Source organism: Cladophialophora immunda (genome assembly GCF_000835495.1).
Source record: "Cladophialophora immunda strain CBS 83496 unplaced genomic scaffold supercont1.2, whole genome shotgun sequence".
Taxonomy (NCBI): domain Eukaryota; kingdom Fungi; phylum Ascomycota; class Eurotiomycetes; order Chaetothyriales; family Herpotrichiellaceae; genus Cladophialophora; species Cladophialophora immunda.
The window spans coordinates 5,858,665-5,885,951 of NW_015622542.1; the positions used below are offsets into that span (position 1 = coordinate 5,858,665).

Consider the following 27,287-nt stretch of genomic DNA (forward strand, 5'->3'; position numbering starts at 1 on the left):
AGAAACCCCCTTCCGCCAGTGGGAAGACGATGTCACAGTATGATCGATCCTGGAGCCTCGTCGACAGCCACCTACGTGGAAGGGGGGAAGAGCTATGGAGTTCGGGTCCAGAAAAAGGAGGTCCCGAACATCTTCTGTCAGCCTGATGGATAGGGTATACCTAGGAATCGTGAGCACGCACAGAGTACGGAGTATATTTTTGACTCCCGCCGCCGGTCTCCGCGAGAGCCACATGTGTCTTTAGAGCAGCCGTGGTCGAAAACGTGGCTTGCCCACCTAGGCACGCTTGGTCTGGAGGCTCCAAACCGTTGTTGCGCGCGCCACACCCGGCGAGCCGAGAAGAATACCTAGGTAGCTGAGCAAGGTACCCCAAACTAACTGGAGCTCACTGCGGAATTGGCCGCAATCTTCACAGCGCTCACTATAGAAACACCATGCATGTACTTGTTGTCGTGTATAAAGAGGCGTAGTTAGTTTTCAAGAGTACACTGCTCGCTCGGCGCTGATGTCTTTACAATCCTCCCCGCCACCATCCATCGATATCTGCCCTCCTCCAGTCAAATTCGGGAATCTTCACGCATCCAAAGATGGGACTCTGGTGCATGGCCGGAGTCGCATTCACAAGAGAGAATTAATCCTCCGCCCCGTGGGACATATTGATATGACCAGTACATACCTATGCACCTACCCAAGCCTTATGATAAGCGCCTAAGTACCTAGAAGGTACATAAGCACCACTTACGGTACGCAACCCTTGAGCACCGACAACCTCCCGAATAGCCAGCCTCGGCGATACGAAGAGCCTACGAGTAGGACAGCAGCCCCGCGCCTAATTCGACTCCCCCGGGTTCGGGTGCTGCAAGCCTAATATCACCCTGTTGCCATTGGAGGCTGGTGAGGCTATCTAGCTTGCCTAGGTAGGTAGGCACGTACTTGGTACCTGGGCACCTAGGTAACTTACTGGCTGGCGGCCCATTATCCTCTGTATCTCCTCCAGACCTCCAATTACACCAGCATTCCAACTCTGGACTCTTTCAACCATCATCTGAGTATTATTTACGGTTTTTTTCGCGACTTATTCGGGGCTGCCGAGGCCGTTGCCAGACGCCACTCTTTTGCAAACATTTCTACGAGGCATGTTCATTCTCGAAAGGGGGCTCGCTCTGGAACTGAAACCTCGTATGCCTAGCTAGCTATCTACGTTACTAGATACGCAACCACGGCCCGAGGCCCCGAGATTCCAGTTCCCGCAAGATGAGCCCCTCCATGACACCGCTCCTGGCAGATGCCCACCAACACCTCCGCGAATCCAACAGGACACGCGCGGCGCGGTAAAAGTGGACGAGCAAGAGCAGGGCCCGCGAGTCGCCCTGTGTCATCAACTCGGTAAAGGGGCCGCAGCAGAGGATCGGAAAGCCGTAGATCAGCTGCTCGATATCCTCCCTGCGCGGACAAAGCAGGGTACTATCACTGCGGCGGTCGGGGTCTGCTGCGACCGCTGCTGCTGCTACTGCCGGTGCGGTGTTGCTGTTCGACGACGCTGACGCGGCGAGAGATGCGCAGCACAGGAGAGGCGAGATGCGGCGTGCGATGCTCTCGAACGATGAGCGCGCCAGCTGTGTCGATGGTGGTGGTGAGGTAGTCATTGATGTGTCCGCCGGGAGCGTGGCCGAGGGAATACAACACCCGGTCGTGATTCTTGTGACTGCGTCCCGGAACTGTACCAGTTTCTGCTTTGCGTCGTCTCCTCCTTCTGAGACCAACGCCGCTGTGACTCCGGGTGGTAATCAGGAACGACACCTCGACAGCTCCGTGTCCAGCCCGCGCAGGAGACGCCAAGCGTACGATGTAGGCCCACGATCAGCCGACCCGGTATATGGAGCCGTGCAAGCCCATGTCTGGTGGTATCGCGGGTCGTCCCAGATCCTCATCAACGGCTCCACGAAGCGTGCCGGGTCTTCGCCCCTCTTGGCCAGCGCCTCCTCGATGGCGAGCCGGGGGTTTTGATGGACGACAAGGCCAAAGACGCTTCCGTGGTCGATGAAGACGGGGATGGCCTGGAACCAGACCTGCAGGATCCCCGGGCTCAGAAAACACAGCGGGTCCTGGGAGAGGTCGAACTTTGCTGCTCCTACTCCTGCGGCGGAGTCGGGAGGAGCGCTTGTCACACCGTCCAGGAAGCCAAGGTCAAGCCACGATATATAGTTGACCAGAAGCGCGGTGCCCATGAGAGCCTCGCAGTTATCCTTCGTCAGAGGTCGTGAGAGGTTGCGGCGAAAGGGCCGCACCGTCTTGGCCATCAGCTGCATCGACTCGTGGGAGTACTTGGTGCTCTGCGGACAGAGGGTGTTGAGATGCCTAGCGGCGACGCATAAGATGGCACTCATCACAAATTCTTCCTGGGAGAGATTAGCACGAGGGCTTTAATCCCCCGAAGAGGGCTAAGGGGGGCAAGGTTGATAAACACATCAAACGCCCGCTGCGTGACGACGGGCCAGATCTGGGGAAACGCGAGGTGTCCTAGTGATGGAACAGCTCGAGATGCAAGAGGCCGATCCGGGGGGTTGAGTCCATCTCGAACCGTCCTCCACCGTTCCTCGTCGAGAGATTTGGGCGAATGTTAATGACATGGTGACGGAACGGCGGAGGCGGGACACAGGGGATGTTGCGCCGGACGCAGCTGGAGCAGGGGAGACGCTCGTCGCACCAGGCATCATGAGAGGAATTGTCAGGCCCAGATTCATGCATATATTGTTGCCCAAGTTGTTGTCAGAGCACCACAACACAGGGCTCTTGTTTCACTGTACCTTGACCCTCCGGCCCTTGCATGCCACGCACCCTCGTCGGCTCTTGAGATGCGGGCGCTTCTGGCGCGGCTGCTCCGGAACGCCAATGTTCTGGAGCGTGGGAAGTCTGCCTGCGTCACGGGATACCAGGATGGTGCTGGCGAAGAGGGGGTTTGCCGGAGTATTGGACATCGTGTGCAGATTGGTATGGATGTGTCGTGCACCAGAGGAACAAGGTGCGATATTCGAGTAAAGTTGGACGATCGGAAGAGGGAGGGAGAGAGGATGAGAGAAAAGAGATTGATGCTGTCAAGTCATGCAGTGGATCCGGCGGCTGGTGGTTGGCCCGCCTCAGCCTCGTCCAGGCACCTCGCATTCCGAATCGAGAATGCGAGGCGGCCGCAATGCACGCCGCACGCGCAAACCGCTTCCCTTGGAGGATTACTCTGGACTGATACGACGCTCGACCCTCACAGGATGGAGACCGAGTGATCGCGGAACGAGGTAAGCGAGAAAAAAAAATGACCACATAAAGCTACCTACCTACCTTGCCTGTCGGGGCCGGCCTGCCTTCGAGGTTTGAATCTCTCTATCAGTAACTCCTTAAACCCCCTTGTGCAATCACACCAATTCTACGCTCAACAACAATGTCCTCAGTCCCGCCAGGAGGGCTGATTCTCGTCTCCGGCGCCAACGGCTACATCGCCAGCGTCGCCATCCAAGTGTTCCTACAGCGAGGCTACCGCGTCCGAGGGACCGTGCGCGACATCGTCCCCAACGCCTGGATGAAGGGGTACTTCGGCTCTCGATTCGAACTGGTCGAAGTGCCCGACATCAGTTCGCCGGGTGCCTTCGCCGAGGCCATCAAGGGCGTGGACGGCATCGCCCACGTGGCCATGAACATGGACATGGACCCGCACCACCACGCCGTCATTGAGGACACCATCAACGCGAACCTGCACCTCCTCGCGGCCGCGGCCCGGGAGCCCAGCGTCAAGAGCGTCGTCGTCACCTCCTCGTCGGCGGCCTGCGCGATCCCGACCACGGGGGCGGCGTACAAGATCGACCCGACGACATGGAACACGGCGGCGATCGAGCAGACCTCGCGCCCGTGGGGGCGAGGGCAACCCGCGCTGGCACGGCCTGCTCCTGTACGGGGCGTCCAAGGCGCGCGGCGAGCAAGAGGCCTTTGCGTGGGTGCGCGCGCACAACCCGCCCTTCTCCTTCAACACGGTCGTGCCGAACGTCAACTTCGGCACCGCCGTCGCGCCCGCGGCCAAGGGGTACGCCGCGGCGCCGTCGATCCTGCCGCCGCAGTGGTACGTCGACGTCGAGGACACGGCGCTGCTGCACCTGGGCGCGCTGACGCTGGCCGACGTGCGCGACGAGCGCCTGCTCGCGTTCGCGGGCCGGTTCTCGTGGTCCCAGATCCTCAGTATCTTGCACAGACGGTACCCGCGGGACAAGATCTTGCTGGAATCGGTGGGGGATGAGCCAGTCGTCGATGCCGGCGAGGTGGACAACGCGCGCAGCGTCGAGGTGCTGAGGAAGATGGGGAAACCCCAAGGGTTCACCTCGCTGGAGGATACGCTCGTCAAGGCCGTGGATGTGATCCTGGAGAACCAGTCCAAGAACGTCCCCAAGACGACGATTGACCTTTATTACGAGGCTCTGGCTAGCCCATCTTCTGGGCAATAGTTGAAAGGCTGTAGAAGGCCGTATTGAAGAGTAATAGAGGGCACCGTTGATGGTGGCCTTGTCGAGTTCATGCTTCGTGTCCCGATCCGACTCCGCGATTTGACGCATCTCATTGGCGGAACAAAGCTGTGCTGATTCGTGCGGCCGCTGAAAGCACATCCTCTGTACTTATAGTAAGCACTGATTGAAGATGCTAAGCGACATATTTGGTTAGATAAGATTCGATACGCTGTATTATTTTTTGCGCATGACTTGCAGGGTTCGATGACAAGTTCACATCACTCATTAATGGAGGAGTTTTCAGTACGAGGCACTCGACAGCCCGGACTCTCCTATCGGCTTGGAGCTTCACAACGCCTCATTTCACCAACTCCTTCTTCGGCGACATGTATTGATCCGCGACAAGGAATGTCCTATATTAATATCCACGTCTTGCAAATCGACCTGGGATCACCGGACCTTTCGGCACCGACGCCGCCGCCGCCGACCCTCCAGAACTCGACGAGCTGGTTGGGAGCGGCACAAAACTCTCCGTGTGAGTGGCACTGGGCTTGCCCTTGGTTCCTCCCTGTGTCCCGTTCACGTGCATTGTGCCTGTGGCAATGTCCAAGCCATTGATTGCGCGGCTGAAGAAGCCCAGCGCGGCAATTGGCTGGTAGTACGGAACCTCATGGCCTGACTCATAAATGCGCGTGAAGGAGAAGTTGCCGTATTCACGAGTCTCGCCGTACTCGACGCCATCGACCACGAACGGTGTATACCCCGACGCCTTGAACTGGGCAGCGTGGGGCCACTTGGCAGCCAGGGAAACGGCTTGTCCGCCATACCAATTGCAGATATAATCCGCGTCCCCGTAGACAAGGGTTACGCGGACAGAGGATGAATTGAGGATCTCCTCCAGATCGTCGATGAAGTTAAAGTAGATGAAATCGCCAGTCTGCTGGAATGCGTAGTAGACCTCATCATTGGAGTCCGAGGTGTAGTTTGTGTCAACACCCAGGGCTTGTTGTGTCGAGGGCAGGTTGAGGAAGTCGATGAAGTAAGTGGGCGGGGTAGGGTCGTCATACGGGTGCCGAATGTCATAGACGCCACGGCCGCCGTAGTAGTAGTACGGTGACTCGACGTTATCACGACACATGTCCTCGGCCTCGGTGCATACGGCTTGGCCTGTGAGGGTGCTAGTGTCGGCAATGGCGCACAGGGAGATCTGGTCCAGGCAGCCGTCCGCCATGTAGCAGGCGAAGGTCATATAATCATAGACGGTGTCGTTCACGGCTTTGATTCCGTAAGTATTGTTGTTGGCGAAGATCGGGTAGTATGGCGCCTGAACGTATTCGTCCACAATCCCATTCATGATTCCCAGGTTCACGAACTCGAACGATTTTCCGGTTTGGGTCCCGTTAGCAATGGCTTCGTTTTGCTGATAGAAGTAGTTGAAGAAGGCAGGGCCGTAATGTCCTATGTCAGTTGTCAATTATGTGACATGCGAGGAGAGGGGTCCCATCTCACCTCCATAAGATTCGGTCCACAGGTTAAACTTGGTTGATTGGACCTTTGAATCAAGCTGGGGCAATGCTGCGTAGAATCCCTGAAGTACCTCCCAGGCAGCGATCGCGGCAAGATCAGTAGTATCTACAGCACAACCATGAGTACATGCGCGATGTGCACTCCTAGTTTCAGCGGACTCACCAATCTCGGTCGCATTGATTATTGGGTATCTGCCGGTTACATTGGCCTCTGATGGAGGCACGAATTGTCCGAAGTTGGGATCAAGCGAGCCGGGGCCCTGCACCCGAAAATCAGTTCCATCTCTTGTGGTCAAGTGGCTTCAGTGCCCTCACCTTTGAGCCGTATGAGAAACCCACGCCCAATGGCTGGCTGAGGAAGATCATGTTCGAAGCCTCATTCCATGCGTGCGGATTGAGGTGCGTGGTCAAATTTTCGGTGACATTGCACGGGCCAAGCTCTGGAAGACGTAGTCAGCCACAGACTCGGGATCGATTCAAGTTGCTTCAAAGTCCTCACCTTGGAACATTCCGATCAAGGAATCACTTCCAGGTCCGCCATTGAGCCATAGCGTGATAGGGTCATTGGCTGGGTCGTTTCTAGACTCAAAGAACCAGAAGAAGCTATGAACATCCGGAGCAAGGTTGACAAAGCCTGCGTATGAATTGACGCCTGGTGTCGTCTCACAGACGCCCTCTTTGCCCGGTTCCTTGTAGGTGATGTTCACGCCATTTGGAGTGACGATTGTCTGAACGCCGGTAGGCTCTGCTGGTAGTTGTCGAGGCAAGACCTGAAGCTTTGGCCCAGGGGCCCTTCTGTTGTGCACCGTAGGTCCTTTCACCGCCGAGACACCAGCGGCGAGCGCGGTGATGAGGGTGAGCTTTGCAACGTGCATTGCGAGACGTGCTCAAGTCACTGGAGGTGGAGGAGAGAGAGTGGGAATTTGGGGAGCAGGACCAAGTGAAAATTCTCCTTCACTTTGTCTCAAACCAAACAGCTCCTGTGTAACTTTGCAACCACCTCAGAGACACGGACAGCTGCGTGCGGGAAAGAGAGAGGGGAATCCTCCGACGGGAGTCGCACGACATCATTAAGTAGCAGATGACTTTCCTGCCTCTGATCACGATTTGGCCGCTATCTGCGCGAACTCCACGCTCTCGATGAGCAGCTTTCATTCTAGTGGCTTCACTAGCTCGAAGCTGACTGCAATTGATGGCTGGTTCATCGACCGAGGTGTGATCTCCTCGAATGGGGTTTGCAGTAACACATTGTCCAGGAGCGCATTTACCATAGTCGATGACGTTGGGCAGGACGAGAAGTAGTATTGAGACCGGGATCCAAGCTATAGAATCCTTGACCTGTGGAGCTCGAGTCCGGTTGGACAAGCTTGAGCTTTCAGCAGTCCAGTCATGGGATTTGGCCAAACGGGAGAGCGTCCATTTCCATATGCTTCCAGTCCACATGAGGTAGGTGCGTAAGTGGATGTTACGGTAAATGCATGAATAGAAGCTTCTTTTGGCCCGGCCACGGGCGAATGTGCGCAAGGTTGCGATAAGATTGCGCCTCTCGGAGGATTCAGCTAGATCAGGATAGTCGTAGATCCTCAGCCTGTGACTTGGTCAATATGGCCAGGTACGACAAGGAACAGCCAGGGTCACCGGGGTGGTTTCATGCAGGCAATCTTCATCGCCAAAGCTTCAAGACAGCCGGCCTCCAATCACCGGTTCATACCCCGCCTCTGCTGTTTGTCCTCCAATTTTCCAGAAACAATTGGAAGACCCTTCGGCGCTGCCGACCGGCGTGTTACCCAATGAAACAATGTCCAGCAAACGCGACTGACCGAGAATGCGGTCTCGGTAGACTTCTTGTGCGACGGTGCAAACAGCAATGGACAAGCATTGTGTGGCAAAGCTTCCGAAGCTTCTGTGACTTGGCGGTGATTGCAGCGGATAGTGACGGACAACCGAGGAGGGCCAGGGAGCTATGAAGCGAGCCGATGTCAAAACTAAATGGCGGAGTCTGACGAGAAGAGTGTTCCATGATGGTTACTCCGACTTATCTCTAGTCATTGTGAAGATATGTACTCTGTTGTTAAGCACAGTGATACCCATCTCCTTGTTGACTGTGTCAGCCATATCTGATCTGGCGGCTACCTCGTCGTTGTCTCGAGAGTGTGTCAGACTGCGCCATATTTTCTTCTTCTTCTTCTTCTGGAGGCTTGGTAGGTAGATTGGTCGTGTGCATGCCTTGCCCGTCAAGGCAGAGGCCTGTTTCCGTGTGATTCGAGCGTATCTTCGGTTGGTGGGCCGGCTTGCAGCGGAAGAGGCCGAGTTGGAAGGATTCTGAAAGGCGAGCTCCCTTATCTGTCTTGCCACTGGTCATGTTTTCGATGTGACATTGCAGGGGAGAGGTTGACCGGGCCACCGCCGATCAACTGGCGGGGTTGAATCCTCTGAGCTCCAGGTGGGGGAAGGAGGGGCCAGAAGAAGCTCCTGTGTGCCTTTCTGCATCGAGAGTACGAGAGGCCATGGGCCTGGGCATATGTGGGTAAGGCTAACAGAACGAGGCGGTCTTCCTCGTGGGCAGTGAGATTGTGGCAGGAAAAGAAATAATGAAGGGAAACTGTGGATAGAAATGATCGTAGGGAGACTCGTCACTTGGTGCGTGTCCAACCAGCTGCGGCGTTGCAAGCCACCTCCGCATCGTCTCAAGCTCCGGCAATATCAAAGCGATCTCCAGCCTCGTCATGTCATTCTTATCTCGCAAAACTCATTTCAAGCATAACTGAGTTTGAAGCTCGTCAATAAGAGACAAGGTACAAAGACATGTATTCATTATATATCATTTCTTGCTCGTCTCAAAACCTCAGGCATCGCCTTGGATGCCCAATCCCAGCACAAGCTCGTCAGCGGCGTCTAGTTCTTGTTCTGCGTAACCACATTGCTCTCGCTGCTCATCAACCTCTTCAATCGTCTCTAAGGGAAACTCTCCAGAGTTGGGAGTGTGGTTGTCCGCGTCAAATCCCTGCAGCCACTGCATGTTCAAATCCAGGCCGTCCTCAACCGTCGAAAACAAATCAGTGCCCCCCTCCAAGTCAACAAGAGTCTCAAAATCAGCGTGCGTCTGCCCCTCTGGTGCACAATTGACCACTGCGGTGTGATGGGCAATCATTTCTGCCGATGTAATAACCGGCTCTTCCTTGGTGTGGATGTTCAAGCTAGTGTCCGACTCCGGCGGGGTGTATGCGGCAATGAGGCTTCGCTCTTCCGGCGCAAGTGTCGAGTTCATGAGCAGTAGGCTAGCTGTTTGCATGGCCTCAGGAGGTGGCGTAAGCAACAACGGCGCTGGGGGAAACTTCTTCTGGTCCATCCCAATCGAGCCGGGCGAGAATGGCCCTTTCGTTCCAGCGGCCGCGGCAGCCGCATAGACTTGAGCATTGGTCTTGCGGACAGCCGCATCGAGGAACGAGAAGGCAAAATCCGCAGAAGCATACATCTCCCGCAGCCTTTGCAGGGCCTGCATGCAGAATTGGAATTTCCGAATGCTCGCTTGTCGCGTGTTGGAGTCGCTTGATTTGATATCCAGGAGATGGATGATGATTGCTGGAAGCAGGCAGGTAACGCCAGTGTTGGGGAGATATCGTATCAAATCATGCGCAAAGAGTTCTTTATACATCTCGGTAATATCATTGGCGGCCTCGCGGACCTTCCTCCTCGACAATTCTCGGAGTTCCGGGGCGACAACAACGTTGGGCGCGGACGGCAGGATTTGTGGTCGATGCAATGCACTGATCGCCGTAAGGTAGATTCCGGTCAGTAGAGCTCGGTGCAGATTGATGACCTCTCCGTCGTTGGTGCTTGTCCGCTCGCGAGAATCTGGAGCAAAGTAATGGAGCTCATGTGGGAGGTCTTTGTGCCACTGGTCGAGCGCGCGGTCACACCGAATCACGTCGCAAGGGTCTGCTGCCGACTTCTTCGGAACCAGTCTCATGGTCGTCTCTTGAGTGGCGCCGATCTTGTGGCCGAGCGTCGAGTACTGGACCGCGAGAACTTGGGTGATGCGGACACAGAGATCGGCCAGGCCGATACACATTTTGGCCAGGGTGACGCGCTTCGACGTGTCTCTCACGGCAGGACAGCCCCCGAGCATCCTACTGAGCTCGGCTGGCAGGGCATCGGTTTCAAAGTCGGAGACCTCGAGCATTGGCACGTCAAAATCTCCACTATTGATCCGCATCGGGCGTCGCATCCCAATGGCGATCAATCGGTCTCGCATGTAGCAAGACCACCAGATGCGCTTCCAGAGACGACGCTGTTGCAAGCTCATGAGCGAAGCGTTCGAAGTATCACAGTTGAGGCCAATGGTTCGAGCAACCGAGATGGCCACACCCAGCCAGTGCCACACATCCTTTGGGTCGTCGGGATTCTCGTACCAGTAGGTCATCAGCAAGACAGCCTGCACAACCGTGACTCGATCGACTTCGTAGTCAAAGTCATACAGGAGCTTGACTCGCTGAAAGAAGGATTTCCGGGCTGCCTTCCTGGTCATGTATCCCTGGGCAATGAGATACCGCATGTCAATGTATGCAGTCGCCGCAAACATGATGGCCTGGAAGAGCAAGAGGCTGACGGTGTTGGTCGGCTGGTTCTTTTCGACGGTGGTCAAAAAGTCCCGCAGGTCGATGATGGGAAGGAAAGGATGTACGTATTGGACGTAGCATCGAAGCAGCTCGTTCCGAAAGCCTGTCTCCGGGATCAAAAACGCCCCCTTTTTCTGCAGATACTCCAGATCTTCGGTCATGATCCTGGGAGATATGGGCTGCAAATAGGGCGGAAGGACGATGTTCAGTCGGCTCGAGTGCTGAAGGAAATAGGACATTGCCGGGGAGAGCATCGGTGGAGTGAAGTTGTTGCCGCCGACCGTAGACATTCGTCGAAAACGTTCCTCCTGGCTCAAGCGTTGGCCTTGTGTCTGGTCTAGACGGATGTTCCATTAGCGTGGGACACCAAAGCCCGAGCAAAGAGCAGACTTACAAAGCATATGGGGTTTGTGATGGACCATCTCGTCGTCCAAGGCGAGCTGGGGGTGGGTTGGCTCAGCCGTGGGCAAGGTAGGGACAAAGTTGTTGAGCTCATCAATGTCGTCGAAGATGGGAAATTGAGGAATTTCCTTCTCTTCTTCTACAGAATTGCAGGGCGAGTGGTGAAACAGCTCCCCTTCAGCATAGGATTTTCTCCGACGCTTTCCTTCAGTGACTACGCACTCGACCTCGTCGAGGCGGCAATTCGTGCATGGAATTCCGCTCTCGACCACGTCACAACGCACTTTCCTACCACGGCAGCAGTGGCAGGCTTTGGAAGCCCTCCGCTTGACTGTCCTACCACCAGAGGACAGCCCGGCGGCGGAGGACTTCCTCTTGGGTTGGGCATGGGTAGTTGTCGCCATGGCGAGTGCAGACGGTCGAGGTGAGGTTGTACAAGAACACACAGAGGTCTTGGGACGGGCTGGGTTGAGAGTGCTGGAAGGAGCACTTCAGCGTTTTCAAGAAGCACAGAGAAGAGGAGAAGAACAGGTGGTAGAGGGAGAGGGAGAGGAAGAGATAGCGAGGGGCAACGCAAGGTACATGTGAGGGTGCTAGGAACTGATATGGGGAAAATCTCAACGGATCCGACATGACCCTAGTTCCACCAGACTGGGCCCCAAGAACGGGGCACAATAGACTGAGTCAATTGAACTCTCAAAGCCATGTTCCTCACCCCTACCCCGGACTACCCCGGTTCGATGGAAGTAGCAGGTTAACGATCAGCGATTGGACCAGCAAGCGATCTCGACCGCCCCCCCGGTCGAGGCCTTGGGGTAACTGGTAGATGTAGCTAGCCACCGTGCTAGCCGTTGTCTTTTTTTTCGCGCACTTGCTGGGCCATGGGCTAGAGGTGGCTTTGACGAGAGGCGGCTGCAGGCTGCGAGTGGTGACAAGATTTTCTGTAGTCAACAAACCATAGGCCAGGCGATCCAGACTGTCGAGCACAATCCTTCACTAAGCCACACGTGGAGAGCAGAGGAGGAACTTCCCCACTGGCGAGGGAGTCCAGCTCGGACGAAAAGGGTTGGAAGATTCATGGTAGCGTGGGCAAGAGGGAAGCTAGGCAATGTTCCGCTTAATGACAGAGGTCCGATTCTCATCCGTGCCGATTTATCCTGGCCGGGACCGTTTCAAGAGACTTACATAGTAGGGCGGATTTGTGCCGGTGGAATATGCATGCTCGGCTATTCAAGCTGTCGTGTTCTGGAGCTTGTCATTGCACAAAACTTACCGAGTCGTTGGCATCGACACCAATTCGAGACAGTTAAGACGCCAGGGGGGGAGGCCTTAGACGAGTGTCAAGAGCCAGTCAGGTCGTCGGACAGAAAAAATTTTCGGTGGTGGTTGGAGTGCTGTGGAGAAGTACGGAGTAGGCTTTGTGCCCCGGGGGGGTGGCTCTTGTTGTGGGAGAGCACGAGGTCGAGGGAGAGAAGAGAGAAGGGAAGGGCGTGCGGCATGAGGGCGGTTCTCGAGATGCACTAGCGCGCAGTGGCAGTCTCGAGAACAGCTCGCAACTTCTCGAGACGGCGACTACTAGCTCTCTCGAAGGTTTGGCCGATGGGGCTGGCTGACACGGTGGCCACTGAGACGGCGACATGGGAAACGAATTCCATGGAGCATTGGGGGGGGCAGGGGCATGCGAAGGGCTCGAAGTCAGGTGAGTGGGATTGGGTTGGAGGGATTGACTCGGTGGCGGGAGGAGGAGATTGTGTGTGAGTGTGAGTGTGTGTACGGAGTATGGAGTGTGTTTGTGGGAAGTGAGGAGAGAAGGAGAGAAGCGGGGAAGCAGCGGACAAGGAGATGCTAGTTGGTAAGTTTTCCTCCGTAGAGAGGACAAAGACAGTCAACAGGGAGTCAACAAGGAGTCAGCTATGTCTGACTCGCCCGCTGGAGCCGAATCTGACTCTGCTGGGATTGCGTCGGTCATCATTCTCCGGGTGTTGCGGCCTGTGCTTTGACTCGCTCCTTGCGAGTCACCTCCACTCTCTCCTCCCTCCTCCACTTCGCCCTCGCCTTTGCCCTTTCACTTTCACCTCACTGGCACCTCGCCTCCAACTCTCCCTTCTCCCTTGGCGACTCACTTGCCTGATTCAGGCACGCAGGGCTCCATGCACGGGCTACTCGTGCGAGGAAATATGGGCACATGAGACGATCTTTTCAGGATGCAATTGCTGGGCTCCAACTCTAAACAAGAATGTGCTCGCAGTCCTAGTCGCGCCCACTCTTCGACAGGTTTCGAGCTGGAGCTGGAGCTGGAGCTGGAGCTGGAGCTGGAGCTGGACCCGAGAGCCCATCCACCCCTTCGAGACAACTTCCCACCTCTTCCAGCGTGTGGGACACAATCGTCACAAGAAGTGTCGAAAGGGTCTATCCCTACCTATATGTGATGCCCAATTCCCTCACTGCTGTCGCGCCATCCAAACCATCCTGCTCGTCGATCTCTTGCGCGGCGTCATGTAGACGAGCATCTCCAACTTGCCCCAATCAATTTCTTTGGCGATGATCGTAGCGGCCTGCTGATAGGAGAATCCTTCTGGCGGAGCCATCGTGAGGCGTTTGATAGCCCATTCCCTGCCTCAACTGAGCATAGACATGTGCTGGTGCCCCAGTCCTGGACTTCAGCGCAGAAAGTGACTCGGTTTGCGAGCACGAGATGTATATGCCAATCCTCATAGTTGAGTTGCACGGTCATTCTGTCAGGCTGTTTGATCAGTAGGCTTTACCACCGCTAACAGCGGGATGACGGTGGACATGGCATCACAATTTTGAATCCATGAACTTCTCGCCACGAACTCTGCAACCTTCGGAAGAGACTCCAGATGGTAAAGGTTGTCTTCCACCTCTTCATATGTCAAATGGTTCCCTCTGCTGCAACAGTGCAGGTGAAGTATGGTGATTCATTCGCATTGATTTCGGTGCGAACGCCAAGCAAGAAGCAACGAAAACTGGTCGAAGTTGCGGCGGCGTTTGAACTGCGCTCGACCACGATTCTGTCCCTTTGGTAGCAGGTAAGAAGAATATTTATTTCTCGTCGTCAAGGACTCCGGGGGGTCAATCGATGGACTGGCCACATGGACAATGTTGTCGCCGTCCTCCGCAATACCTTCGACAGACGCGGCACCTGCAAAGTCGGCATTCTGGACACAATCAAGCTTGGAGGCATCTTTAGGGTCTCGTGTCACGCAATACACCATCTGGCGAGATTCCAGGAAGGAGGATGTCGTGGATTGGTGTGGCAGTCGTGCAAACACCAACATTGCTCCACAAAAAGACTTGGGTTGGAAAACTCCAACGATGCACGAGGATATGCACAGGGGTTCTTATCAAGTATGGGATTCTAACGAAAGACATTGCTCTCATCTGTCCTGTGGATGCCGATGTGCTGCGCCTTCGCATGAACACCTCTTCCTTACCCCAACGTGTTCCGCTGTCTTGCTCCATCCCCTCACCGGCGTTCAATTGCCGCCCATGCCTCTGGACAATTCCGGTGGAATACGAGGCGAGGAGGACACATCCTAGTGAATGTGGCACTCTCCGTTGATCCTAGTCGAAGAACTACAGATGGCACGAGGCTTGGGGAAACTGCACAAACGAAAGTTTATCGAACGTGCTACCGAGTGGGTGATAACCCCACTGCACTGTCCTTGAACCACCCTCGAACCTGGTCGCTAGGCATATGGGAAGATATCTGTGAATCTGGGCGTGATAGATTGCTACGGTGGCTCAAGAAAAATATGATAAATGGATAGAAACCATTGAATTGACCTGGAGGCGTAGAAAACAGAGCGATAAAGATTTGCGAGATGGCTGCTCTCGACCCCAGTGCGGGGTGTTTAGCATGTGCAGAGTCAGCCTCGCCGACTCCAGTTTCAGCCTTGCGCTGACGTATTACTGTTGTCGCCGAGTGGCCTAAAATGCCAGTACGGAGTAAACGGTGAATCTCCGAACACGTCCAATGGTGACCATCCACCACACACCAAGTCTTTGACATGCAAAGTCCTTCTCATGGCTCCTGAGCCGTCGGATGGCTCTGTCAAACCCGCAGGGCCGCCCAAGACAGACCTCAGTGCAGAGGAGAGCAAGAAGGCGGCTGTCCTAATTCAGGTCGGTATCCCGCGGTCTCTTGTCCCGACCGCCGATGATTGATCGTTCCCCCAGAAAACTTACAGAGGACACCGCACGCGCCGCGAGTTGAACGGGTTTGGTCTGGACGCCTCGACGCGGTGGTATGAGGTCAGGCGTGACACATTAGTCGTGTTGCGGCCCTCACTGAGACAAGTGTGACAGGCGGTGCGAGATGCCCAGTTCAAAGCACACACTTCACCCCAGCCTCCCATCTCTTCCCATGACAACACAGACACGAACGAGAGCGCAACATCTCCCGCACGGTTGAAATGGAGTCGAGCGACCGAGGTTGCTCGCAGGGCTGGCGCCGACGACCGGTCCCCTTCCATCTCCGAGTACTCGTCAGATGAAGATATCGAAAATGCCGAGGGCTCGCCCACCGGAATGACCCAAGAAGAGAGGGAAGCGGCACGAAGAAGAAGAGCCGAGGCCAACGCCATGAGGAAGAAGACTGCCAAGATGATGGATCTGCAATATTTTCTTGAGATGGTTGACCAGAAACACCGTTATGGGAGTAACCTGCGCAAGTGAGTGCCCCTTCGACTTGAACAGACGGAGCATCTCCCCAGGACCCATGCGTTGAGCCGGTCGAGCGCTTTCGACATGGGCTTACAATGCTATCTTAGATACCATGCCCACTGGAAAACACAAGACACGGATCAGAACTTCTTTTACTGGCTGGACCAAGGCGACGGCAGGAATTTAGACCTTCCAGAGTGCAGCCGAGCACGACTAGATAAGGAGCAAGTGCGATATCTGTCCCGCGAAGAACGGCTGAACTATCTGGTCAGGGTCAACGACAAGGGCCTGCTTATCTGGGCCAAGAATGGTGAACTGGTCTGGACCAAGGATGAGCTATTCAAAGACAGCGTCAATGGGATTGTTCCCATCGATGACTCCGCACCGAAATGGAAGTACAACGTGCCACCGCCAGGGGCGAGTGAATCTGACAGCAGCTCCTCGGATGAATCAGAGGATGACGAAAACACGAAGGGTGACGAAGGAGAGAGATATGTCAACGAAGAAGTACGTGGTACCCCTGCCTTCGATAACTCTGCCCAGTATGGGCCACTGATCAGACACAGTTCCATCGCGCCAGAGGGATTGCCAAGGTCAAATATGTCAGCGCGGCAGTGCTGTTCAACCACATGATCAGAACGAGCTTGAAGAAAGGACACAAGTGGATATTCGTCTGCGATACCTCGTTTCGATTGTACATTGGGTACAAGCAGTCAGGGGCATTCCAGCACTCGTCGTTCTTGTACGGCGCACGGATCCTGTCAGCAGGGTTGATCAAGGTTAAGCATGGTCAATTACGGCGGCTATCACCCTTGAGCGGACACTATCGGCCACCAGCGGCGAATTTTCGAGCCTTTGTGCACAGCCTGCGGGACGAGGGCGTCGACATGTCGCACGTGTCAATCTCCCGAAGCTATGCAGTGTTGGTTGGTCTGGAGAGTTACACCAAAACCCGCAAGCGCATAAAGGCAGTCAGTGAGACTGTCGTGCACGAGAAGGACAAGTTGCTCAACCCAGAGAAGGTCAAGATGGAGGAAGAGGCGATGAGGGACAAATCCGAGAGCGCGGAGAAGGAGAGGCTGTACCTTGAACAGCAACGCGAGGCTCAGGAGCGGGAAGCACGCGAGCGCCGCAAGGCTAAGCGCAGCCTGACGGGCAGATTTTCCAGTGCATTTGGGAAACTCAAGCTTCGGAAAGACAGTAGCGATGACGTACCGGCGGGAGAGGAACAAGCGAGACGAATCCTGGGGACAGGGCCGGAGGATGGCGTGCCTCCGCCAGAAGGCCACCGCTGATGCAGGCATTGGCGCATGGTCTACTATCACAGGCAATTGCTTTAGAGGTGAATGATGGGTGCCAGGGAGGGTGGCCATTCTTCCACTCTGGCTCTCACTGATCGAAGATCTTTCGCCAAACCCGTCTCGCTCTGTCCCCCACGCTGTCGCCTCCATCTCTGCTGCACCAGGCGCCATGATGGGCATTACCATGTGGCTTTCGAGTGCTCGATATTTCATCATTTAGTCGTTGTTTGACTCCAGGCCAGTGTTTTTCCGCCCTCTCCCACGAGAACCAATCAGAGTGGCCCATTCCCTTTTTAGCTATATAAATTCTCCGAATCCGACGTATCGCTTTCCCCCCTTCGCCACATGCCTCCATCCCTCTCCAATCACAGAATGTGTCTGTTCATCAACGGCAGGCATCAACATTTCCTTTGGTCTTTCTCCTTTGCTATACCTCCCCATGGCTTGATGCTCGAGAATCTAGATGCCAAATTAGGCACTGTGTACGCCGTAGCGATGGCGCATTGATTTCCCTGGTGGCACAGGCCCCGACGGTTCCAAATATCTCCCCCCACAATGCGAGATGCAGCTGGGGGCAAGACGTCTATATAATGAGTGTATAGTTCTCCGTGACCGCCTCACCATCGAGGGACAGGTAGGTCTGTTCTTCATTCTCGTTGTCTTGATGAGCTCGGCAAGTGTCCCTTCCCGCGCATGGCCAAGATCATCATCATCGGCGCCGGCATCTCAGGCCTGAGCACCTACCTTTTCCTGCGCAAACACCTGGTGCTCTCCGACCCGAGTCCCTCTCCCCAACAATTTGAAATCAAAATCTACGAAGCCTACGACATCCGACAATCCCGCTTCAATGCCTCCTTGACCCGTCCCACCACGAGCAACAACTTGGACGACGGAGCAACGGCCAGCGCGATCCCCGCCAACGAGACAGACCCAATCTTCACACCCCAGGCGATTGGGGCCGCGATCGGCATCGCCCGCAACGGACTGAACGTCCTAGCTCGCCTGGACGAACCACAACATCACCGAGGTGAAGCCCGTGATGTGCGACCCAGAAGCTTGATCGAGGAAATGGCTGTGCACGGCCACCCGATCGAGCGGTGGGAACTCGGCACGGCAAGAGGCTTTACGCTCGGCGAGGTCGATCTCGCACGAACTAGAACTGCCGCCGCGAAGCCTTCTGTCAAGCAGCACGAACACTCCAAAGCTCCTTCGTCCGCGGGGCGAAATCCGTGTCCGTACCACGGGATCATGATCGCGCGACAGTCGTGCTGGGAGATCCTCCGCGACCGCGTCCTGAGGGAGTCTCCCGATGCGGTCATCCACAAGAAAGTTGTCGACGTGGTCATCGGCGACGAAAGGACACGTAACGTCGTCAAGTTCGAAGACGGTTCCCACGAAGAAGCCGACCTGGTCATTGGAGCGGATGGCCTGAGAAGTGTGTTGCGGCGGGCGATGTTCCGCAAGGCTGAGGCCGAGAATGAGAGTAGTAACGCGACGACGACTAGTGGAGCGCGGACTCACGAGGAGCTATCTCCCGACCAGACCAGAAAGTCAGCCTCGAGCTGGTTGCGGACTGTCCTGTCCTACCTCCCTATCCCGGCCTTCCTATTCGGTCGTGCCACAGGCCCAAAGGTTATCCACATGGACTACATCTCACCACACTACGAGGGCCTCGTCGGCGTGGGCGGCTTCGTGCCTTCGTCCGTACTGCAAGCCACGGGCCACAAACCAGGCACCATGACGGTTGTGTTTGGACCGAACGGGTTTTTCGGGTACGGGTACTTGACATCATCTACATCATCGCCAGAGTCGCCGAACTCATTGTCCAACGACGCCACAGCGACAAGGGACACAGGTGCCACGCCATCGACCACTGCGGCCTCTTCAATCCCCGCCCCAGGGCCGTTGGCAGGATGGTGGTCCACGTGCTCCAGCCCGACCCCCTTCCCATACTCGAGTTCCTCCTCGGATCCTCCATCTCCCTCTTCAGGAGGTGTCCTCAACACAAATACGAGCACAAACACAGGCACGAGCACGAGCAAGAACGCAGTCACATCAGACCATAGTGCAAGCACAAGCCGCAAACCAACAGAGTTCAACAAGCGGCTCGCCCTGGCCGCGCTCCTCCACCGACACCGCAAATGGCACAACCCGGCAATCCAAGCGATATTGTCGTTTGTGCAAGAGGACACTGAACAAGAGCAGCAGCGCCAACGCCAAGACCAGCAGGGTCAAGGTCATCACAACAACGACAACAGCAATAACAGCCTACTAACCGGCAAAGCACTGGACGCAGCGTACCCGACCTGGACGACCCCTGAGCTCCCGTACTGGTCCCTGCGCGGCCGCTCCGTGCTAGTAGGCGACGCCGCGCACGCGCTGCAGCCGTCGAGCGGCCAAGGGGCGAGCCAGGCGCTCGAGGACGCCGAGGCGCTGGCCCTGTTCCTGCGGCGGTTCTTGGTGGCGGCAACGCCGTCATCGTCGCGACCAGAAGACGTATGCTCGACGAAAGCGGCAGCGGCAGCGGCAGCGGCAGCAGCAGCAAGCGGAGGAGGGGAATCTCCATCCAGCATCAGCACCAGCACCGACCCTGCCGCTGGCTCCACCTCCACCTCCACCTCTACTTCTACTTGTGTCCCCGTCCCGCTCAACGACCCCAATGCATCCTTCTCGCTCCCACATCCGCTCCCGCACGCATGCCTAACCACGGCCCTCCGCGCCTTCGAAACGACCCGCATGCCGCGCGTGCACGCGATCCACGCGCGCTCGCAGCGCATGTCGCGCATGAAAGCCGACATGGGCGTGCTGGCCGAGTGGGCCATGTACCTCGCCATCTACCTGGGGACGTGGTTCCGCGGGGCCAACGGAGAGGGCGAGGGCGGCGAGAGGGATGAGCGCTACTACGACGCGTTGGTCGCGGAGCGGGGACCTCTCGACAAATAACAAGGAGGAGGAGGAGGAGGAGGAGGAGGGAGGCCGGTGAGACGGGAGGAAGGAGATGGGAACGCCAGAGAGGTCCGGCGGCGTGGGGCGATGGAAACAGACAACTAGGTAACGTCTACATGGCTGGCTATCTAGCTATCTCGGTACGGGAAGGAGGGGAAATGGGTGTTTCAGACGTGCAGGCAGAGTCAAAGGAACAGACGTGGACTATTGGCAGATGCAGAATGCGTGCGTTCGGTGTCTCTCCTTTCTCAGTCACGAGGTATGTCTATGCCATGAGGAACTGATCTCCCTCTAGAGCTTACCGCGTGAAAACTTTCCTTTCGATGCTGCGTAGATGTCGCATTCGTCCAAGAATTCTTGATTGTATGCTACCTGTACGACGAGCCAATATCAGCCACAGCTCCAGAACATGCAGTCTAACCGTCATCTTGTCCTTGAACCGTCCCCATCCGTGAGGCGCTCAATCTCGAGTGTCCACAACAGGCCAGTCGCATTCCACGCATTCATAGCATGTCTTCCTTACTTGCTGCCTCCCACTCGGTGCCAAACAATCCAATTCTGTCGTCCACATGATCCAGCTCAAAATCCCAATCCCAATCAGCCCACTCCTCATCGCTCGAGGGCTCATTCAGCAAGTCGACCTCTGAGTAACGTTCGCAGCAGGTGAAATATCCTTCGTCGTGCCGTCCTGGGGCTGCTTCATGAACCGAGAGCGCTCGGTGGCACTGAAGCTGAGCAGAAAATACTGGACTCAGAGCAGGTTCAGAGGTCAAAATATCCTTGCTCAAATCGAAATCGGCGTCGCGAAGTTGCGGCGTGAGAACGGGTGCGCCTAATGGGCCATCCTCATATGGTCTCGGCGTATTCAATTCTTCCAGCCAGTCCACCATTCTGAGGACACCGGTCATGTCGCTACTGCGTCTCCTCCCGACATCGACAAGCGAGTTTGCTGGAGGCCACGGTAGGAATTGATGCCGATACAGTCGCGCTGGAACTATATCCATGCACGGTGAAAGCCCGGCCTTGCTTAGTGCGCCAGGCAGGGTCCCGTCAGAGAAAAATTCATCATCTTTGCGACCTGGGGACAATTGAGTTGCCTGTGCTTCACGACCTCTGCGGACTGCACTGACAGCTGCCTCTACCGCGTCTGAAATAGACGGCAGCGGAGTGTTATCAACCAGCCCCGGACAAGAATATAAGCCTGTCCCTGCTTTCTCCCAATTGCCGGTGGCTCGATTTACCTCGGGCTGAAAAGGACTGTTGATGCTGCAGTGAGCTGCCAAGGTATGTTCAAGATGCACTGGAGTCGGCATCGTAGGAAAGATCAAGTTATCTCCGGGAATTCCAACGTCGCGAGGCAAATTTACCTCGTTACAGTCCGAGTTCTTTCGCATGAAAGAATGAGTATACCATGGAACTTGAACGCCATTGGGATCCACGGCCTGGTTACTGTTAGTATCCGCAGTGGATGGATAATCTTGGATCCTCCCCGTGGGTCCTCGAGAAGCAAAGCAGTCCCGCAGTGGAGAGGCATCGCCATGTGTTGAAGAATCATGACTGTCGTCCGAGATGTGACTTGCTTCCGCTTTGTGTCTCGATGATGCAGCCGTACAAATAGCAAAGCCCAAGCTTCCATGACGTTGGAGGTTTGTACGTTCATCCTGAGTATCACTGTTCTCAATGGGCCGGTAGCTGGTAAAATCAGGTTCCGGTTTTTGCTGTCCATGGGCGAATTCGAAGCATGGGGCACTCCAGGTGGGTTGAGGATCATTGGAGGGACGAACATATTCGAGTTGTGAGTTGTGATACAGCAGAGGACTTGGGATCCTGACATCGTAGAGGTAGTCTGAGTGGTAGTCTGGCGGACGTCCGTTCATCGAGGACTCCAAATACCAGTTTGGGATTTGAACTCTGGGTGTCGCGTTCGGAGTATTAGGAATGGAAGGCAGGGGAGGCGAGGTAGAACCAGTGAGGAAGTCCGTTTGAGGAGCGCTTTGCAAGTCCTTTCTCTTGAAGACGACCTTTTTACTCTTTGTTTCAGAAGATGTTGGGAGGTGAGGTCTTTCAGACGTTCCAACGGCGGAGAATTCGAGCGACGCGCATGGCTCTTCAACGGCTAGTGTCGGGTCGGTGATGTCGCCTTCAGAAACCCAATAACGGTATGCTGATATGTAGAATTAGCTGGGGTCAGCACCAGAGAGGGCTCACTCATACCATTGCGGCTGGTTTCAAGACCGACACGAACATCGGGATCGAGATGGTATCCGCGGTCTTCACAAGAATAGTAGCAGCTGTCGAGATCCAATGAGTCCTGGTCACGGAGCTTTCTTCTTTTTGGGCCTCGTCGACGGGGTGTCTTTGACTGTGACGTGTTTTGCTTGATGAGGCGAGCCCGACTTCTGATTCGACGGTCTCGACGTGCAGCTCTACGGGCCGCCAACCTTGTAGAAGAGGCAGTGGTGGTAGCCATAGGTAATGATAAGTATATGCTGCGGAATAGATCTTAGGAACGTGTATGAGGTGAGAAAAAGGTAAGTTAGGGATGACGATTAATGGTGTATTGGAGGCAGAGTCAGGATTGAGACAAAATGCGAGATGGATGTCCGCTCTACCAGTCATAACCAGGGCAAGAACATGGAAGACCGGGGATCTCGAGGCAGGCGCGAGTGGCCCTAGTGGCAGGGTACAAGTGGCAGAAGAATCGGCTTCGGGAGGATACAAAAGATGCGCATTAGAGTCCAACGACATGGTTCGACATCAAACCACGCTGCCTGACTGCAACGGGGGCTCATGAGCCTTTCTTTTCACCTTCTCAACCAATGTCTCGTCCTGGTGCTGAGCGGTGATGCCCATTTCTCGCTCATGCACCTTCTGTACCCGGCGTAATATCCAGAAATTGTAACACCCGAAAAGGAGACCTGCGACCCCGACGCAAGAGCCTGTCACGATAGCAGTGATTTTTGCCGTCACACTCCATACACCGTGCTGGGCCGTGTAGACGTTGACGAGAGTTGTTATCAAGCCGGCGACAGAGTTCATCGTGACTGGTCTATCATCAGCCCGTCAGCGTGTGCCCGTATGAGCGAGGGAGGATCTCACAGAAAGATTCGATTTATCAGCCAGACGTAATTCTTGCGCCAGCGAAACCACAACCAGAGGCATCCTAGAGCTCCCACAGCGCAAAATGCACCAGCAAGCCACAACAGGCCGATGTTGGCGATCGAATGGACAATTGCGTGGGCGACCTCGTTGTCGTCGTTGTCGTTGTCAGCGTTTTGGAACGCCTTTGAGTTTTTGAAAGTTGTAAAGGTCCCGGGAACGACGAGGAAACCGGCCAGCAGAATCCAGGTGAAGAGGCTAGCCAAGATGTTGTATAGACGGGGGATTTGATCCAAGTGTAACAGCATCTCCATGTATCGTGTTTGGATAGAAGGTACACGGGTTAGGGCAGGTTTGGAAGACAGCGTTTCGGAGCGGGACAAAACTGTGGGCTTGTCTGAGTTCTTCCGCCCAAGGGAGGTTGAACCTCTCGTCTTGACAGCCACTGTATCTGTTCGCGTGATAGGCACTGTATCATTATTTCCTTGGCTCTCTTCGGAACGGATAGTTGAGAGCGACGGACGAGCAGGGTGCTCCGCCTCTTTCCTTCTGGTATCAAACATGATTGAGTAGGTGCAAAGTATAGATTATCGTAGAGAAAAAGAAGATTTGGAGGCCAAGAGCTGTGATGTTAGATCAAGTCAAGAACGCGATGGCTCAGTTCAAAACAACGAGAAAAGGCACAGCGCAGTAAAGAGCAACAGCATTTGCGGATAGGATCGAGAAAGTCATCGCAGTCGATACTTGGAACTGATAAGACGTCGCTTTTATCAAGTTGCCAGGCGATGCGATATCAAGGAAGTAGCTCGCATGGGTAACCAGTAACAGTGGAGGTAGGCGAGGTACCATTGTAAAACTGCAGGGTGACGCATTGTTGCAGAATGAATACCGGCGACGGTCTCGATTGATGGTGGGCGGCGCGTTGCTTGTCCAGCGGATCGACGGCCGTTGAAGCGAGCGATTCGCTCACGCGACATGTCGCGATGGTTGGTTGGTGTTCCTGGAGCAGAAGGGGGAAGCAAAAACCTGAAACTTGGATGCATCGAATCCTGGAAGATGGCGAGACGGGCGCCTCCAAGACGCTAAATTTGGAAACCGTAGGCGAGGGGACGAATAGAAAAAGTGGCGGGTCTGACAGAAGCTCCTCACTCAAGTCTGTGGAAAGGGTTATGTCAGACAATAGCTATTCAAGACCGCCTCACCCGCCGCACCATGGAGAGCTCAAGTACGATAACGAGGACCTGGAGATCTTCACAATTTCCTTTCCTCCTGTACTTTAGACACCAGCACCGCGTCAGGCCACTCTCCTCTCCACGGCCTGCACAAAGCAACTTGAATGGTTCCGGTCCGTGAGAGGGTCATCTCCTGACTTCTGCATGCAGCACCCTTCAGCGGACGGCTATCCCCAGATCGAGTGTGTCCATCATCTGTCGCCCATGATCTTACACCCAAGGTCCTCCATTCTCTGTTCTGCATTGAGCACGGCGCAGGGCATCTACGGCTCAATGATGATGCCATGACCTTGCAGCTCTGGCTCACACGTAACCTTCGCAATCCTTCCTCCCACCTGCTATACCGAGTACGTCCATGGTCGATGGCAGCTCTGCAGGAGCTCCCCACCCACGTGCCAACTCGCGTACTGGGATCGATCCAGCCACCGGCATCACCGCCTTGGGCCTCTTGATTCGGGGAACCTTTGGGCAGCTCGCCTGCTGGGGGACACAGGCACATGTTCATATCCTGGAATATAGTTGGATGGCGCTGTATTTGTCCGCGGTGCTTGGTGGAAGCTTGCCGTGCTTGTGGTACCTACCTGTCGAGCTTGACAGAGCTTGCCATGGCTTGTCTTGAAGTACATAAAGCCGCTGCTCGAACATGCAGAAAGATCAACCTCCAGCCATCTTGTCTTATCTGATCTCTACGAGTCGAAAGAAACTCTGACCTGGGTTGCCTGTTTCGTGCGTGAGAGGCTTACTCGACCAGTCACAAGATGAAGGTCTCCCCACTTGTCTGGGTGCTACTGGCAAAGGCCATTGAGGCTGCCCCTCAACCTATCACCGCCTCATCCGGTGTCGGCGCCACTACATCGGACGTCTACCCGCCAGCATCCAGTAGGGCGTCTCCCTATAATCAAGTGGTTGGAAACTAACACCTCTCTCTAGCATCGGTCGACTCGTCCCAGTTCCCTCCAGAGTCAGTGGTGCAGTTCCCCGGCCCAACGTTGACCGGCTTGGAGCCAGCCGCAGCCCAGACAGCTCCCCTGTACCCATACAACACTCTGGGCGCTGCCGCTTTTCCTCTGGTTGCTGCTCAGCCTCAGGGCTCCAACTCAAGTTCCAAGGTCGACATCACTCGCTACTGGGGGAACTTGTCGCCGTGGTATTCATTGTCGTCTGCCGACTATGGATTGCCAAATGCAAGCCCACTCATCCCTAAGGGCTGCTCCATTAACCAGGTTCACCTCCTGTACCGCCACGGTGCACGGTACCCGACCAGCGGCGCTGCACCCGCAACATTTGCTGCTAAGCTTGCCAATGCCACCAAGGGCGCTGGTTTCCAGGTGACCGGCGAGCTGGCTTTCCTGTCCGACTGGAGTTACAAGCTGGGTGCTGAGCTTCTGACTCCCTTCGGACGCAGCCAGAACTTCCAGCTCGGCGTGGCATATCGCCAATTGTACGGTGAATTACTGAACAACTTCACCGCCCAGGGTGCCCTCCCTGTCTTTCGCACTGAATCTCAGGACCGGATGGTCAAGACGGCCGAGAACTTTGCAGCTGGTTTCTTCGGGGTGCCTGAGTATATGGACCAGGTCAACATTGAGATCCTTGTCGAGACTCCCGGTGTGAACAACTCGGGGGCCCCTTACGAGGTCTGCAACAACTCCAACATCGCCAGTAAAGGAAGCATTGGCAGCACTGTTGCGACCCAGTTCGCCAACAATGCTTTCAATGTTACCCTCGCCCGCTTGAACTCCCAGGTAAGTCTCGATACACGCTTAAAGGCTGCACGACGAGGCTAATCGTCGGCATGTAGATCTCTGGCAATCTCACTTTGACGCCCACCGACGCCATCGCTATGCTTCAGCTCTGCTCGTACGAGACCGATGCTCTCGGATATTCCGCCTTCTGCGACCTATTCACGCAGCAAGACTTTGAAAACTACGAATACTACTATGACTTGGTGAGCTCATCTCCAAACCTCCAAGATCGGTTCCGCGGGTTCTAACTTTGTTCAAGTCCTTCTACTACAACAACGGCCCCGGCTCCCCCGTCGCTGCAGCCCAAGGCAAAGGCTACCTCGAGGAGTTCGTCGCTCGATTCACGCACACCTACCCGGCCGCGCTGTCTGCTCTCAATGAGACATTCGACGACACCCCGACGTACTTCCCGCTCAACCAGTCCATCTACGCCGACGCGACCCACGAGGTTGTCGTTCTCGACACACTGACGGCCTTCAACTTCACGGCGCTGTTCAACGGACCCGCGCTGAACACGAAATCCAACACAGGAAGCAACAACTTCGTGGCCAGCATGCTCGTGCCCTTCGCCACGCACTTCACCGCTCAGGTGCTCGAGTGCCCCGCCATGAGCCCGTCCAAGCAGATCCGATTCATCGTGTAAGTTTCCCTCCACTTACCGCCATGGAGGACATTGTTCTAATTGTGAGATTCCAACAGCAACGACGCCGTCATCCCCGTCTCGGACTCGCACCCGGGCTGCCCCGTCGACCCCAACGGTCTATGCCCCTTTGACAACATGGTCAAGGTGCTCCAGCAGCGCATCAACGAGATCGACTTCAACTACGACTGCTACGCCAACTACACCGCCACGGCGGGTGTCAACTACAACGGCCGTGCGCCCCGTAACGCCCCCTCCTAGCAATGTCATGGTTTGAATAATATGTGAAGCCGCCGCTGTGTATTCTAAGGCTTTTACACAAAGCGGGAAAAAGCAATCGGTGGTGGCTGCCCGGGGGACATGCTGATGGAGGCGTTATTGAATGCCCGGTCTTCACCAGAACTCAAGTGCCCCGAGATAATACCACTGCCAAGTACATTAGATGCGATATAATGAAGATTCCGCAAGTTCCCTAGAACTGCTACATGTACATGAACAGGTCCATGTTGAGGAGGGTACGGTATGAAGAAGTTGCCCCGCCATTCCGGCGCCTATGACACCAGCGACGCAGCGAGACAGCTGGCTGGGGTATATTGCACGAGCGCCG

The 27,287-nt window shown here is 55.5% G+C and overlaps 7 protein-coding genes across 7 annotated transcripts; 3 read left to right on the top strand and 4 right to left on the bottom strand.

Annotated features, from left to right (window-relative positions):
• Positions 1-1,467: 1,467 nt before the first annotated feature.
• PV07_04222 (uncharacterized protein) lies at positions 1,468-2,387 on the bottom strand (the record flags this gene model as incomplete). Its single annotated transcript, XM_016391007.1, has 2 exons — positions 1,468-1,753; positions 1,807-2,387. The coding sequence occupies 2 exons, from the start codon at positions 2,385-2,387 to the stop codon at positions 1,468-1,470; spliced, it is 867 nt and encodes a 288-aa protein (XP_016252909.1).
• A 2,288-nt stretch (positions 2,388-4,675) lies between these two features.
• PV07_04223 (uncharacterized protein) lies at positions 4,676-7,224 on the bottom strand. The gene is made up of 5 exons (XM_016391008.1): positions 6,510-7,224; positions 6,326-6,450; positions 6,174-6,270; positions 5,994-6,116; positions 4,676-5,942 (listed from the first exon to the last, which is right to left on the bottom strand). Exons 1-5 carry the CDS (start codon positions 6,883-6,885, stop codon positions 4,903-4,905), a joined length of 1,761 nt encoding a protein of 586 aa, XP_016252910.1. The 5' UTR covers positions 6,886-7,224; the 3' UTR covers positions 4,676-4,902.
• A 1,617-nt stretch (positions 7,225-8,841) lies between these two features.
• Positions 8,842-11,435, bottom strand: PV07_04224 (uncharacterized protein; the record flags this gene model as incomplete). Its single annotated transcript, XM_016391009.1, has 2 exons — positions 8,842-10,966; positions 11,024-11,435. The coding sequence occupies 2 exons, from the start codon at positions 11,433-11,435 to the stop codon at positions 8,856-8,858; spliced, it is 2,523 nt and encodes an 840-aa protein (XP_016252911.1). The 3' UTR covers positions 8,842-8,855.
• A 3,643-nt stretch (positions 11,436-15,078) lies between these two features.
• On the top strand, positions 15,079-17,012 carry PV07_04225 (uncharacterized protein; the record flags this gene model as incomplete). The annotated part of the gene is made up of 5 exons (XM_016391010.1): positions 15,079-15,177; positions 15,232-15,306; positions 15,361-15,725; positions 15,825-16,224; positions 16,284-17,012. 5 exons carry the CDS (start codon positions 15,079-15,081, stop codon positions 17,010-17,012), a joined length of 1,668 nt encoding a protein of 555 aa, XP_016252912.1.
• A 633-nt stretch (positions 17,013-17,645) lies between these two features.
• Positions 17,646-19,961, top strand: PV07_04226 (uncharacterized protein; the record flags this gene model as incomplete). Its single annotated transcript, XM_016391011.1, has 1 exon — positions 17,646-19,961. Exon 1 carries the CDS (start codon positions 17,712-17,714, stop codon positions 19,959-19,961), a length of 2,250 nt encoding a protein of 749 aa, XP_016252913.1. The 5' UTR covers positions 17,646-17,711.
• Positions 19,962-22,502: 2,541 nt separating this feature from the next.
• On the bottom strand, positions 22,503-24,055 carry PV07_04227 (uncharacterized protein). The gene is made up of 2 exons (XM_016391012.1): positions 23,064-24,055; positions 22,503-23,013 (listed from the first exon to the last, which is right to left on the bottom strand). Exons 1-2 carry the CDS (start codon positions 23,624-23,626, stop codon positions 22,722-22,724), a joined length of 855 nt encoding a protein of 284 aa, XP_016252914.1. The 5' UTR covers positions 23,627-24,055; the 3' UTR covers positions 22,503-22,721.
• A 748-nt stretch (positions 24,056-24,803) lies between these two features.
• PV07_04228 (uncharacterized protein) lies at positions 24,804-27,286 on the top strand. The gene is made up of 5 exons (XM_016391013.1): positions 24,804-25,174; positions 25,226-26,040; positions 26,097-26,243; positions 26,300-26,679; positions 26,740-27,286. Exons 1-5 carry the CDS (start codon positions 25,054-25,056, stop codon positions 26,939-26,941), a joined length of 1,665 nt encoding a protein of 554 aa, XP_016252915.1. The 5' UTR covers positions 24,804-25,053; the 3' UTR covers positions 26,942-27,286.
• The last annotated feature ends 1 nt before the right edge of the window (position 27,287 follows it).

Excerpts from the sequence above, each read along its gene's own strand:
- PV07_04227 (XM_016391012.1), bottom strand. The coding sequence starts at position 23,626 with ATGTTTGATACCAGAAGGAAAGAGGCGGAGCACCCTGCTCGTCCGTCG. Across the intron at positions 23,014-23,063 it reads CTGATAAATCGAATCTTTCT|ACCAGTCACGATGAACTCTG; the intron begins GTGAGATCCTCC and ends GGCTGATGATAG.
- PV07_04223 (XM_016391008.1), bottom strand. The coding sequence starts at position 6,885 with ATGCACGTTGCAAAGCTCACCCTCATCACCGCGCTCGCCGCTGGTGTC. Across the intron at positions 6,451-6,509 it reads CTTGATCGGAATGTTCCAAG|AGCTTGGCCCGTGCAATGTC; the intron begins GTGAGGACTTTG and ends TACGTCTTCCAG. Across the intron at positions 6,271-6,325 it reads GTTTCTCATACGGCTCAAAG|GGCCCCGGCTCGCTTGATCC; the intron begins GTGAGGGCACTG and ends TTTCGGGTGCAG.
- PV07_04228 (XM_016391013.1), top strand. The coding sequence starts at position 25,054 with ATGAAGGTCTCCCCACTTGTCTGGGTGCTACTGGCAAAGGCCATTGAG. Across the intron at positions 26,041-26,096 it reads TCGCCCGCTTGAACTCCCAG|ATCTCTGGCAATCTCACTTT; the intron begins GTAAGTCTCGAT and ends GTCGGCATGTAG. Across the intron at positions 26,680-26,739 it reads AAGCAGATCCGATTCATCGT|CAACGACGCCGTCATCCCCG; the intron begins GTAAGTTTCCCT and ends AGATTCCAACAG.